This window comes from Canis lupus, chromosome 35 (genome assembly GCF_011100685.1).
Source record: "Canis lupus familiaris isolate Mischka breed German Shepherd chromosome 35, alternate assembly UU_Cfam_GSD_1.0, whole genome shotgun sequence".
NCBI classification, from domain to species: domain Eukaryota; kingdom Metazoa; phylum Chordata; class Mammalia; order Carnivora; family Canidae; genus Canis; species Canis lupus.
In genome coordinates, this window is record NC_049256.1 from 11,063,804 (window position 1) to 11,076,849 (window position 13,046).

General features: G+C 43.8%; 1 protein-coding gene across 1 annotated transcript in view; it reads right to left on the bottom strand.

The window, feature by feature from the left end:
* Window positions 1-13,046, bottom strand: part of LOC111093987 — a 273,737-nt gene that overhangs the window by 231,101 nt on the left and 29,590 nt on the right. Inside the window, exon 2 of the mRNA XM_038584493.1 lies at window positions 4,233-4,293. Coding sequence (XP_038440421.1) covers window positions 4,233-4,244 — 12 coding nt within the window. The 5' untranslated portion in view covers window positions 4,245-4,293. The remainder of the gene's footprint in view (window positions 1-4,232; window positions 4,294-13,046) is intronic.

A 13,046-nucleotide genomic window follows, 5' to 3' on the forward strand; every position in this document is an offset into this window, starting at 1 on the left:
CTTTGGCTCAGGGCCTGATCCCAGAGTCCTGGGATCCAGTCCCACATCGGCTCCCTGCGTGGAGCCTGCTTCCCGCTCTGCCTGTGTCCCTGCCTCTCTCTCTCTCTTTCTCTCTCTCTCTCTCTCTCTCTCTGTGTGTCTCATGAATAAATAACTTTTAAAAAACCTTTAAAAAATAAAAATAAATAAATACATATCCGGTATTTCAAAAATCAAACTAAGTAACAAAATTTGATCATCAGTAACTTCCTGCTTCCCTTCCATGTCTACTTGGTTCTGAAGAAAAAGCAAAACGTTTAGAAATCTTGACCGAAACTACTGGAGAGACCTGATGGCTTTTTCCCTTCCCATTTCTACGTAATTGATATAATCTAAGTCCAAATCAAATCGAAGCGGGCAGGTTCAGGTCAGACACTTATTTTGCATGTGTGCTGAAGTAGTGATAAATGGGGTCTTTTCCCAAAAAAAAAAAAAAATTAGCAAGGTTACCTTACGAAATATAGAAATGTGGTGGGGTGAGGAGTGGGAGGGAAGCAAGTAATGCCTTTGATTAGAACAGAGGAGAAAAAAATATTTTAAAAAATTAAAAACCTGCCTGGAATTGGTGAGAACTGACTGTTTTTGGATGAGATGTTTCTTTTCGTTAAAAAGCAATAAATACCGGGCAGCCCGGGTGGCTCAGCGGTTTAGCGCGGGCTTCAGCCCAGGGCGTGACCCCGGGGTCCCGGGATCGAGGCCCACGTCGGGCTCCCTGCATGGAGCCTGCTTTTCCCTCTGCCTGGTCTCTGCCTCTCTCTCTCTCTATCACGAATAAATAAATAAATAGTTTTAAAAAGCCATAAATACCTTTTGATGGGACACAGGGTCACCTTGCAGGGGGGTGGGGGGTGCACAGCCCCTGGGATGGAGGGGCCAACCTGAGCAGCTGCAACCAACTCACTGATGACCAGTGCTGAGCAAAACCTCGGAAGTCTCGGGGAGCCTGGGAGCGTCGTGGGAGGCCCGGGGTCCCCGAGCCTGACCCGGGGCGCGGCCGCAGCTCCGACCGGGGGGCACTGGCCTGCCAGCCCGACTCCTGCGCGGTGCGGGGCGCGGGGCGCGGGGCGCGGGGCGCAGGCCGGGCCCGTCAGATCGCATCTGCCACCGGCCGGCTGTGCTTCGTGGAACCGTCAGCCCTCATTTGCGTCTAGCTCTTGTGCCCTGCCCGCCTGTAAACGAGGCCGGCTGGGGCTTGTCTGCCTCGGCGCCCCCCCACCCCTCACCCTCCACCCCGTGCACCGGGAGACCTCCCAGCCAGACGCGCTGGGGTGCAGGGGGGCCCCCGGGCATGCACGAGTTGCAGCTTCCAGGCCGCAGCTCCAGTGCTTCCCCCCCACCCCACCCCCAGGAAGTCCCAAAGCCAGGGCACCCTGCGCTGACAGCGCTAGGGCCTCCTTTACGGGAACCTACCTTCGGGTGCCCACACCTCCTGGCATGGCACGTCTCTTCCATGAGATTAATCTAGGTGTTGCTCATGTGAACAACTGTTTTGGTTTGGTTTGGTTTGGTTTGGTGTGTGTGTGTGTGTGTGTGTGTGTGTGTGTGTGTGTTTTCCATCAGACTAGACTAGCTCAGCAGATTCATCCTGTTGAGGAGGAGGGGGTGGTAGTGATTGTTTCAGTTGTTTCACTGCTCCTGGGCTTTGCTTGGATCAGCCAAAAAAAAAAAAAAAAAAAACCCACCATGGCTAGAAATACTGTCAATCTGGTCCACCTCCAGGAACCTAATCATGCCTGCATTGCTCGGAGGAGTGAACTGATGGTAAACAGGAGCAGGTATGTTGGCTTCTCTTCGCCTCCACTTCGGCCCTAGTGTTGCCTTTACAATAAAGCAAAAGACTGTTCTGAAGGAACATCATCTCAATGATAAAAGGCAGAGGGTGTTATTGAAGCCGTTTTCCTTGGCAAGTGGCATAAAGGTAATATTTAGTATGCACCACACTGAATTCTCCTAGCCAGCTGCTCTGTCCCTGTTAAGACTTTCATTTATGCAGCTTGAGCTGGAACCTTTTTTGTTACCCCAGTCTATTACTTTGTCTATTTAAGGGATAACAGCCAAAGTGAAACAGCTTGCAATTTGCACCTGTCTGCTCTAAGCATTCCATGTTAGATTATGGGGTGAGCAAACTCTTCATTGCTAATGAGAACAAGACCGGGTGGGGCTAAATGCACTTTTGTTGGGGGGGCTCACAGGATATTTTAGTACGGTTCCCCCCTCTTTCTTGAATAATCTGATAGGGACCTCCCTATTCTCCTGGTTTTGAATTCCTAGAGTAAAAAGAATATATACAATTCAAAAAAAAGAAGTAAAAAAAAAATGTAGTTACAGTCGTCTATTCATTAAAGACAATTTTAAATGTCACGTAACCAAGAATTGAATCAATGTTCAGTCTGAGTTGCCTCAGATGGGAAAGAAAAAAATTAAATGCTAGTTTATCCCCAAGTTGTCCTAAGCCCTAAATACCTCGAGAGACCTTTAATTTGTAAAAGTGGCCATGAAAATAAAAAAGTTGATAAAAAAATTTTGGACGTTACAGAAAAGGTTTTGGAAATAATATCAAGTGCCGCAAAGTGAACCAGTGTTCCCTGCTTACGTTACCTTTGAAAATGTAATTGGATGGAAAATAAAAAGTCAAGTGACTGAGTTCAAAATCATGCATAGAGAGACGTCTGTGTGATATCATCACGTGAATCACAGAGCACATTCTCTGCAAATGCAGAAGTGTCAGCACACGATTCTCTCCGACCTCTTCTGGAAACCCTCTGCACCCCCCTTAGCTTTGAAGAGTGACACCCTTCACTCTTCAAATAAAATAAAAAATGCCGTCTATTTTGAAAGAGTTCAAACTGGAGGGTATTATGCTGAGTGAAATGAGTCAATCGGAGAAGGACAAACATTATATGGTCTCATTCATTTGGGGAATATAAATAATAGTGAAAGGGAATAGAAGGGAAGGGAGAAGAAATGGGTAGGAAATATCAGAAAGGGAGATACAACATGGAGACTCCTAACTCTGGGAAACGAACTAGGGGTGGTGGAAGGGGAGGAGGGCGGGGGTGGGGGTGACTGGGTGACGGGCACTGAGGGGGGCACTTGACGGGATGAGCACTGGGTGTTATTCTCTATAATTGAACACCAATAAAAAATAAATTTATTATTTAAATAAATAAATAAATAAATAAATTCATTGTGATGAAAGAACTTTAGGTAAAGCTTATAACATTTTCCCAAACCTTATGTACGTAAAAAAAAAAAAGTCATAATCATAGTGTTTGGTAATTTATCAAAATTATCTTTGAAGATTATCCAAAATTTAGAAATATATATATAGGTATATTTTATATATATAAAATACATACTGAATATATATATAATATATACTGAATATACCCACATAAACAGAAGGTATACTGAATGTATATATATAAGTGGAATATATATGTGTATATATTCTGTTAATATGCTGTTAATCAAAGGATCCGTGCTACATTTGGATTCCAGATATCTCTCACGTGCTAAGTGCTATGGTGAAACGATAACTGCTACGGTGACACGTTTACTGAAGTCCAGGTGGTCACAAGTACGGTCTCACTGGTAGTTTCTCAAGGTGACAGTGGCTGTCGGCCCACACCTCGCCTGACAGCTAAGGCCCCTGCTCATCAGTGCCGGACCCTCTCACACGCCTGTAGGAGTCCTGCCAGCCACTGCCGAGCCCGGGTAGGTCAAAGGGTTGAGCCATGTGTAATTCAGAACAGAGGAGGTCCCACGGTCACTCCACAAAAACAATTACACTACTTATTTCACTCTAGCCCTTGCCCAAAACTCACAAGCCTCACAGTTTCAGGCGGCCAATCTAATTCTGCCCCTGGGCGATGAGCCACATGAAAATATGTGGTGCTGTGTTTATAAATCTAATCAAAAATAGAAACAGTGGACAGGCACAGTCAGGTCCTCCTATGGATCATGGGAATCCTTGGAAGTTCTGAAGGCACTTTTGTTTAACTTCTACAGACTCCCTTTTGCTGTTACACTCGTTAATCATCCTCTTTACTCGTGAGTGCTACAAAGGAGGCTACATTTCTCCTCACTTCTCTCCTTTTCGTCTGTGGATAATATCATGAAAAATAAAGCTTAAAAGGCTGCTTTTAGAGGAAAAAGAATCAAAGAGGGAACCACTGTATTATCCATCTTACCTCTATGTCCATGTTCTCGGCTCCTTGCCCTTGGCAATGCACAGATTTAAATCCAGTCCCTCTAAAAAAGAAAAATAATATTTAAAAACTGGAATACATTGGTCTGACCATAAGATAGATTCAGCAATTTGGGCCCGAAGAGCTATGATGCTGCTTAATGGCTCCAAAAACTCTCAGCGTCAAGTCACCAGGATGGGATTTGGGGTCCTGGTTTTACTGGGGTTGTTCTCCTTTGCTCGAGCCAGACTCCTGATAAATGGAGAGTCCGTGAATATTCACAAAATGTTTTACAAAGGTGATGTCTAGGAAAAATTCAGACTTGATCAAGACAGCCTAAACTTCCTGCTTGATGCCCAAAAGGTGACTAATTTTCAGGCTACACTGAAAGGTGCTAAAAATTCTCTGTTGATGTTTGAGTTAACTTTATTACATTATCTTTTTAAAAATAGGATCCAGGTTTGCAACTGTCCTAAATGGACAATACCTGATAAAGTCCGTGATAAATATGTGCACTTGGGAACCAAGGAGATGAAATTCTGAGGGCTTCATTCAGCAAAGACATGCACTACACAAATTCTCATGAAAGGAGATGTGCTTTGAACACTCTTAAAACTCCTTAGATGTTAATTTGAATTAAAATGTTATTACAAATAGAGAACGCAAACTCCAAAAACAGAAGAAAGCCACAACCCAAACAAACCAAAACTTAGACGCTCAGAACTGGCAGCACAAAAGAAAAGTTCTCTCCTGACATGCATCGTGGGAGTCTGAACCCCCCAGAAAACTGAGCCGAAAAGTTTAAAAGACAAATATACGATAAAAGTAAATACACAAAGGAAAATTCAGGTAACTCTTTTGGGTTGCAAATGAGGATAAATGTAATGTTTAAACAATCTGGTAAAATAACTGTCTAGAAACTGAAAAAAAAAACCCACAAAACAAAAATTCCTTAGAGTCATGTGATAAGTCATCAAATTTAATCTGCAAGCTATTACATTGGATATCATTTCGAGTGATAAAAATCCTACACTAGAATACAGTCCAGGACCAGATGACTATATAATATGTGAGAATAATAATAAATGGGAATTTTTTCTAATGAGGAAGGAATACAGACCTAGCATTTATTAGATTATTATAAGCATTCACCAAAGGAGCCTTTTCAACGTGGGAGTTTGCCCTTTCAAAATGGTTATCTGCACTTGGCAGTAAAACAAAATATGTCACGTATGAATGACATATGTAACGCATTTGTATATGTTCCACAATTATTTTTTGAGACACATTTATTTTTATTTGGAGTTCTCACAGTTTTAAAAAGTCATCTCACCACGTGTGTAGGAGCTCTCATATGACTAAGAGTGTTGAAAAATGAAAGATTCTAATCCTTCTCGTGTTAATTTTAAAACTTACTTTTTTATGTATGAGTAACATCAGAGATTCAAAGATTATATTGATTACTTCCTAAAATAAGGGGAATGCATATAGAATTTTTTCAAAGGAAAGAAGTTGACATCAAAATGAGAAAATCTGAGCCAATTAGCAGAAGTTGAGGTTTGACTTGCTTGTGTTTTTTTGTTTTTTTGGTTTTTTGTTTTTTCCCACGGCACAGTGACAAAAGAGGTATCCCAAGGCACGCATTTCTGGGAAGGTCTGTAAAGAGGGAATCGGTCTTCTTTGGGTAACTTAACTTCGTATTATTCTAATAGCTGATATGTGTCTTTAAAATATCTGTGATTTGTAAAGTGACTCACTTATGGCCATCATGAATTTATTTTGCAGACCTGTAATCCGAAACGTACAAGCCACAAAACACAGGGTGCCTCTCTGCTCAGAAAACTTGCCCATAAGGCGGCCCACTTCTGTCCCTACACAGAAGCCTGCATTTTAGACATCTTCACACGCAGATACTTAGAACGCAGTATTTATTAGTCCAGCAAGACTCCATAAAATTTATGAAATAGGGTCAGAATCCTTTCATTCTCCCATGCAAATTAGGTAGTTAAATCTGGAAAGTCTTTGATAGAATCAAGTGGTGTATCACTTAAAAAGCAGCTCTCTCTGGAGGAGATCAACTGTATATTCCCCTGTCTCACGAGCAAAGGGTATGGCCTAGAACTCCTCCCTGCTAGAGAATCTCTGGGAGCTTAGACCAGGCGTTATTTGCAATCAAAAGCCCTAGCTTCCATGTATCTACAAGCTGAAATTTGGGATCCCTTATGGTTGGGTCAGATCCCTTACAACCTGCAGAATGGAGGTAATGAAGAACAATCCACCCACCCTGAGCCAGACAACTATCAGTGGACATGTGACCAGGCTATGGGACATAAAAAAGATGTGGGCAAGGTGTCATTTCTGATCCAAATACTGACACACGGATGTGTGTGCCCTGTGCAATTCCTAGGAATTTAATTGGAAGCCCTCCAAAGGGGAAAGGAATTGTTAACAGGACGAAAATGATCCTTCAGTTGCTAAGGGCTGTGACAAGGAGGGTGGATGGAGGCACGGGGGTGAGGCCTGTTCCGGCGGCCAGCGGTGCCGAATCAGTGAGAAAGATGCAGGGGCAGCAGAGCAGACTTGGAGGAACGGGCAGTGTTCAGAGCCTGAATAGAAAAGGAGGGACGAAAGAACTCCATGAGCTCGGGATGGCAACAAAAGTGAGAATAAGTTCGTAAAACAACAAGCAGAAGCTGCCAGCAAATAATCATTTCAACAAGGCCATGATTAATGAGCAGCCACCGCACCCCCTAAAACACTGATCACTTGTGGAAGTGACAAAATATGGAGCCAATCAGAGAACTGATGTATGTGCTCAACTGTCTGTATGTCTACATTCTCAAGAAAGGCCAAAAATAGCTTCCTCTGCAAAAGAAAAGGGAACCAAATAGCAGTTATAAATACTATGCATGTGCCAGAAACCTTGGTTTGGGCCTTTTAGGGATGTTGGATTTAATGATCTAACAGGCACCTGAATTCTCACCATGGCTACAAATGTGGACCATCGTGGGTCCTGTGAGCTGGCGTGCAAGTGGACTGCCACAGGACTGGTGGCTTAAAAGGCAGTCTCAAAAATTGCAAGCAGGTCGATAATACAATATAACCTGCTTGCAGGTACCGTGTGGACCACATTCTGTTGAGCCCAGGTTAGTAATCACCACTGATTTGTAGAGTCACATGTTTTTTTTTTTTTTGGTGGGGGGGGGTTTGTTTGTTTTAAGGCTGATTTTAAAATGGCTTTCTCTGAAATGGTTGACCTTGTATTGCAAATTAAATCCTGGAATTGCCAAATCTCTGACAACTGGTTCATTGCTTCCAGAGAAGGGAATTAACATGGCTACAGCTGTCATTCCATTGCATTTTTCTTCTCAAGCAGACCAGCAAGGGCAAAGATGGTGTGAGACAGAGGTCGCAAGCCAGATTCCGTCTGCAAACATGTTTTGTTTGACCTCCGCAGTGATTTAAAACATATTGAGCCTATATTTAAAAATAAGAAAATTGCCATTAAAAAATTCCGACTTCTGGCTTCTTGTGGGAAATTTAAAAATTTGGCAAGCTAGGGTCAACTTGCATGGTGAGCGGTGGGAGCGCACACTCTAGGCCGTGCCCTTCTGGTCTACGGTTCCCACTCTTCCTATTGCAAACCACAAAACCAATATGTAAGCTCCATAAGAGCAGTTTGTTTAACTCATCATCACATCCTCAGAACCTAGAACGGAGCCCAGCAAGCAGTGGATGCTTGATAAATACTTCATGTTGAGTGAAATGGTCTCAGGGACAGACAGGTAACTTTCATGGGTGGTTTTAAGACCATAAGCATGTCCAGGAACTGTCACAATACATGGCTCGATTGAAAAAAAAATCTCAAAAAAAAAAAAATCTCTGCAGTTCAAATTAATTCTGCTAGTCCTCAGGCAGAATGAGAGGGAAAGTACCCAAATATCATTCTGCTGGCACTGCTCTTTTTCTTAGGAAGAAATAGTTCTTGGGACGCCTGGGTGGCTCAGTGGCTGAGCATCTGCCTTGGGCTCAGGGCTTGATCCGGGGATCTGGGATCAAGACCCATGTCGGGCTTCCTGCATGGAGCCTGCTTCTCCCTCTGCCTGTGTCTCTGCCTCTCTCTGTGTGTCCCTCATGAATAAATAAATAAATCTTTTTAAAAAATAGACATAGTTCTCTGCATCCCTGCCACTACCAAAAGTGGGGCCATGAGTATCCGGGAATATAAGAGTGGACACAAACCCAGCACACGTCACTCATCTGTTTTGTTTTGTTTTGTTTTGTTAATATAATTGGCACACAATGTTACATGAGTTTCAGGTGTACTACTTAGTTTTGTAGATTTGACAAGTTTATACACTATGCTGTACTCACGACAAGTGTACCTACCATCTGTCCCCAAGCATCACTATTACAATATCATTGACTCTATTCCCTTATACTGTGCCTTTTGTTCCCATGACCTATTAATTTCATAACTGGAAGTCTTTATCTCCCACTCTCCCTCAATCAATATTTAACTTTTAGCTATTTGGAGCTTTGGACACATTATAATATTTATGCTTAATATCTAGTTTTCATTTTCTGAAACTTTGGATTATAGTTTTCCCAATTATGCTCATTGAAAAATGTATGACTGTGCCTAAATAAGTAGTACCATATGAAAATTAATAGTTTTATGAAATGAGTACTTGTAAGCAGATGAGGCCAATAAAAGACTTGGAACAGAGGTGTAGTAAAAAAAAAAAAAGAAGAAGAAGAAGAAAGCACTGGAAGAGATGGAAAGTAAGAAGTGACTAGAAAAGAACTCAAAGAGCTGCTCGTGTTGTGGGACTTCCCAATGGAGAAATTAAATGGATGTAACATGTCAGGACATGTCCTGACTATATGCGATATTTCTGTTGGATTGGGTTCTCTCTCTAGAACAAACCTTTATAAACACTTCACTGATCCTGCTTTTCCATGTTTTCACTGGTTTTTCCAGGCTGTGGTTGTTATTGGAGATATTTGAGAAGATGAGACTGACGACAAGTTACCCCCTACTGCTTGAGATATGGAAGTGGAATAGTTTGCCTTAATTTTATTAAATACATAGAGTAACTTTGTGGAATTTTTATGGTACCATTCATTCACTCTTCCCACTTCACTCATTTGTATTTTGTGGCCTGGCTCCTTACAGGCATTTGAACTTGAAACTTCTGGAAGAGAGATGGGAGTAGGTCTCATATCCACGATAACAAACTGCTCTACCACACTCCTCCCTCACCGTGCTCAGGGGGCTCCCCACTAGAGCATACATCTCCATTCAAGAATGAATCAAAAGAGGAATATAAAACCTATCATGGAAAGTCACTGGTTAAACCTAATACACTCTCGCTTTAACTAAAGAGCATCACACTGTGGCGCGAACTTGTGTTTATGGCTAGAAAGACACTGGTTCAGATTTCTCACACTGGGGGAGGTGCTTAACCTCTGAAAGTCTCCAATTCCTCTGCAAAATCATTGAGAAAAGACTTCCAGTTTCCACTTAGGGTATCAAAGACTGGACAAGTGTTATTCCCAAACATAAACCAAAATATATCCTGCATATCTTCAAATTCATAACTTTTACTAAACCCACCAGCGAGTGGAAGTCATCGCATAATCAAGTGACCCAAAATCTAGGGAAAGGTAGGTGTTCCTAAGGAGTGACAGGAGGTAAGCACTTGCTTACTGAGGCAGACATAGGTCCCCATAGAAGCCAGTAAAAATTCAGCTACAAGTTGCTAACAAATTTCTAAAGTCTGAATGTGATCTAGTGTGAGAATATAGAACTTGAAGGATCTTCAAGCACAAGGAGAGGGGCACTGGGTTGCTCAGTGAGTGAAGTGTCCGACTCTTGGTTTCGGCTCCAGGTCATGATCTCAGGGTGGTGAGAATGAGCCCTGCGTCTGGCTCCCTGCTCAGCACAGAGTCTGCTTGTCCCCCCTCCCTCCCTTTCTGCCCCTCCCCCTGCTCCTGCAGCTCTCTGTCTCTAAAATAAATAAATAAAATCGTTAAAACATAAACACACACAAGGGTAGTTCATACCAATTCACAGACACTTCTCTATGAAACTTCTGAGTCCCCAGAAGAAAGACTGGTAGCAGAGAAAGAGTTCAGAGCAGTGATTCTAAATGGAGAGCAATATCTCCGAGAGGATATTTGGCTATATGTGGAGACATTTACAATTGCCATACCTGGGGGGATGCTATTTGTACCCAGTGGTTAGGGGCCAGGAATGTTGCTTACCATCCAGCTATGCATCGACTGGCACCCTCTTACAAAGAATCATCCAATCCAAAAATGTCAATAGAACTGCAGTTGAGAACTACTGATCTAGAGAAATCCTCCCTTGTGATGGAACAGGGCCACTGCAGAAAAGCACAAAGCCCCACTTGGATACTCCACCTTTTTTTCCTCTTAGGAACAAAGCATTATTTTTCTGGGAAACAGCAGCAAACTGTTTTTTGGTGGTGTTGTTGTTTTAATGATTTTATTTTTTATTTATTTATTTATTTTTTTTGAGAAAAGAGAGAGAACAAGCGGGGGTTGGGGGAGAGGGAGAAGCAGGTTCCCTGCTGAGCAGACAGCCTGACATGGGGCTCGATCTCAAGATCCTGGAATCCCTACCTGAGCTGAAGGCAGATGCCTAACTGTCTCAGCCACCTAGACACCCAGCAGCAAACGCTGTTGCACCCTCCTCCCACAAGACAAGGTTAAGAACCACTGCAGCTGGGAAAAGAGAATACAAAAGTACCCTCTAGCCCTGGGGTGGGGCAAGAAAACCTCCTGGCCCAAACTATTAGAGGTGTCCTACTGAAGAAAGAGGCAGGATCTGAGATGGCCTGACCCTTGGGACCCAGAGCCATAGCAGCTTCCCAAGGAGATGACTCACTCACCTTACCATCAGGTGGCCACCCATTGAGCATCAAAGGAACATCCATGAAGAACTGGTAAAGGAGAAGGGATCAGAATAGAGATGCTCCCTCACGTACAGTCACATAGCAAAGACTTAAACTCGGAGCATGAACAGACATCTAGGAAATTTCAAAAACCACCACCATTCTAAGAACAAGTTAAGGCCACAGGTATTGCAAGCCTATGCGGAGCGCTGATGATAGCCATTTACAACAACAAAATCCAACCCCTGCTCAAGCACAGGCTAGATTGACCAAACCTCCCACTTGGGAAGACTAGCAAAATAAAAGATTACTATTGCTGGCTTGGAATAATATCTACCCCAGTCTCTACTGTCCCGCCCAAGATGATCTGCTTTCAAATAACGTTAGGTGACAAATAAAGAAGCAAGGAAAAATAAATAAAACACTCTGTCAAAAAGACAAAATGATCCATAGAAATGGACTCAGAGACAATCCAGAGATTGTATCTATCAAATAGAGAATTTAAATTCACATGATTAGATGAGATACTGTCATCGAGATAGTGACACAAGTCATTCCTGACTTCAGTCCCCCTCTTGAAAAGACCATCTAGCCACATCCATTGGCAAGACGCTATTGTGAACATCTTAAAAGCTAGGGAGTGAGGCTTCAGCACACCCCTGAGAACAGAGACCAAGAATGCCACTAGAAGGATAAGAGGAGTAATTTCACTGACTGCATCAACCACCCCCCAGGCCAGCTCAATGCCTACCAGAGAGGGTTTCTCTGGGCCTGCAGTTTCTCCAGTGGGAAAAAGAAAACCCAAGGTGGACATCTGCTTTCTGAGCATTGAGGGATGCTTCCTGGGAGGCTCACTTAGGTCTCACTTCCTGAGCATCACTGGAAGTTCCTGGGGAACTCAAAAACTGGGGAAATCAGATAAAGATGGAGAAGGGGACAAGGCTTTCAGTAACCATTGCTCAGATATCGGTGGAGTGTGTTCATGATTGCCAAGGAACCTGAGCAGATATCCCGGCTGGCAGTTCGGTTTGTAGGCAGAGCTGACTTGGTGGCCCCATCTCACCGAGGATCTCAATTGGCAATTCTACCAGATTTGAATCCCCAGCCAAAGGGCTGTACTGCCAAGCAACACATCCTGTGGCCACCTGGGCAGAGGTACAGGCTTGCAATCTCACCCAACTGCCAAGCAGAGCCTCCAGTTCTGCCCCACCAGGAAGCAAGGCCACAGACGCCCAGCAGCACATTCTGTGACCTGCCTGGGCAGGGAGCCAAGCCGGCAGCCTCACCCAATTGTTGAGGATAGCCCCTGGCCCTGCATAATCAAGGAGCCTGCAGAGCACCCCAAGGAGCCTCAGAGCTCAACCTACAGTAACGCCTAGCTGCAGTATCCAGCCTACAATCTCACACAGCAGTGGAGGTCAGCATATGGTCCCCCTTGATTGTTGAGCACAAACTGTGACCTTGACCAGGACGAGTCCATCCAATGACCTTGGCCAATCGTGGAGCATAGCTTGTGGCCTTACCCAACCAGGGACTGTACTCAATGGCCTTGCCCAAATCTAAAGTACAGTACCCCATATAACTGACCAGGGAACCTGACCAGCAGCCACACCCAACAGCAAAGTACAGTCAATGGCCTACTAGATCACATAGCCCAGCCTACAGCCTCACCTAACTTCAGAGTACAGCCTTTAGCCCCACCTGATCATGGAGCGCTTGCCCGAGGCCCCATCCAACCATAAAGCCTGGCCTGTGACTATGCCTAAATAGGGTACCAGTAGCACCATCCAGTAGAAAAGCATACCTGAGGCCCCACAAAACCAAGATTATGGAGCACAGCCCATGGCCTGCTTAGTCATGGAGTCCAGCTAGTAGCACTATCCTAGAAGGGCTT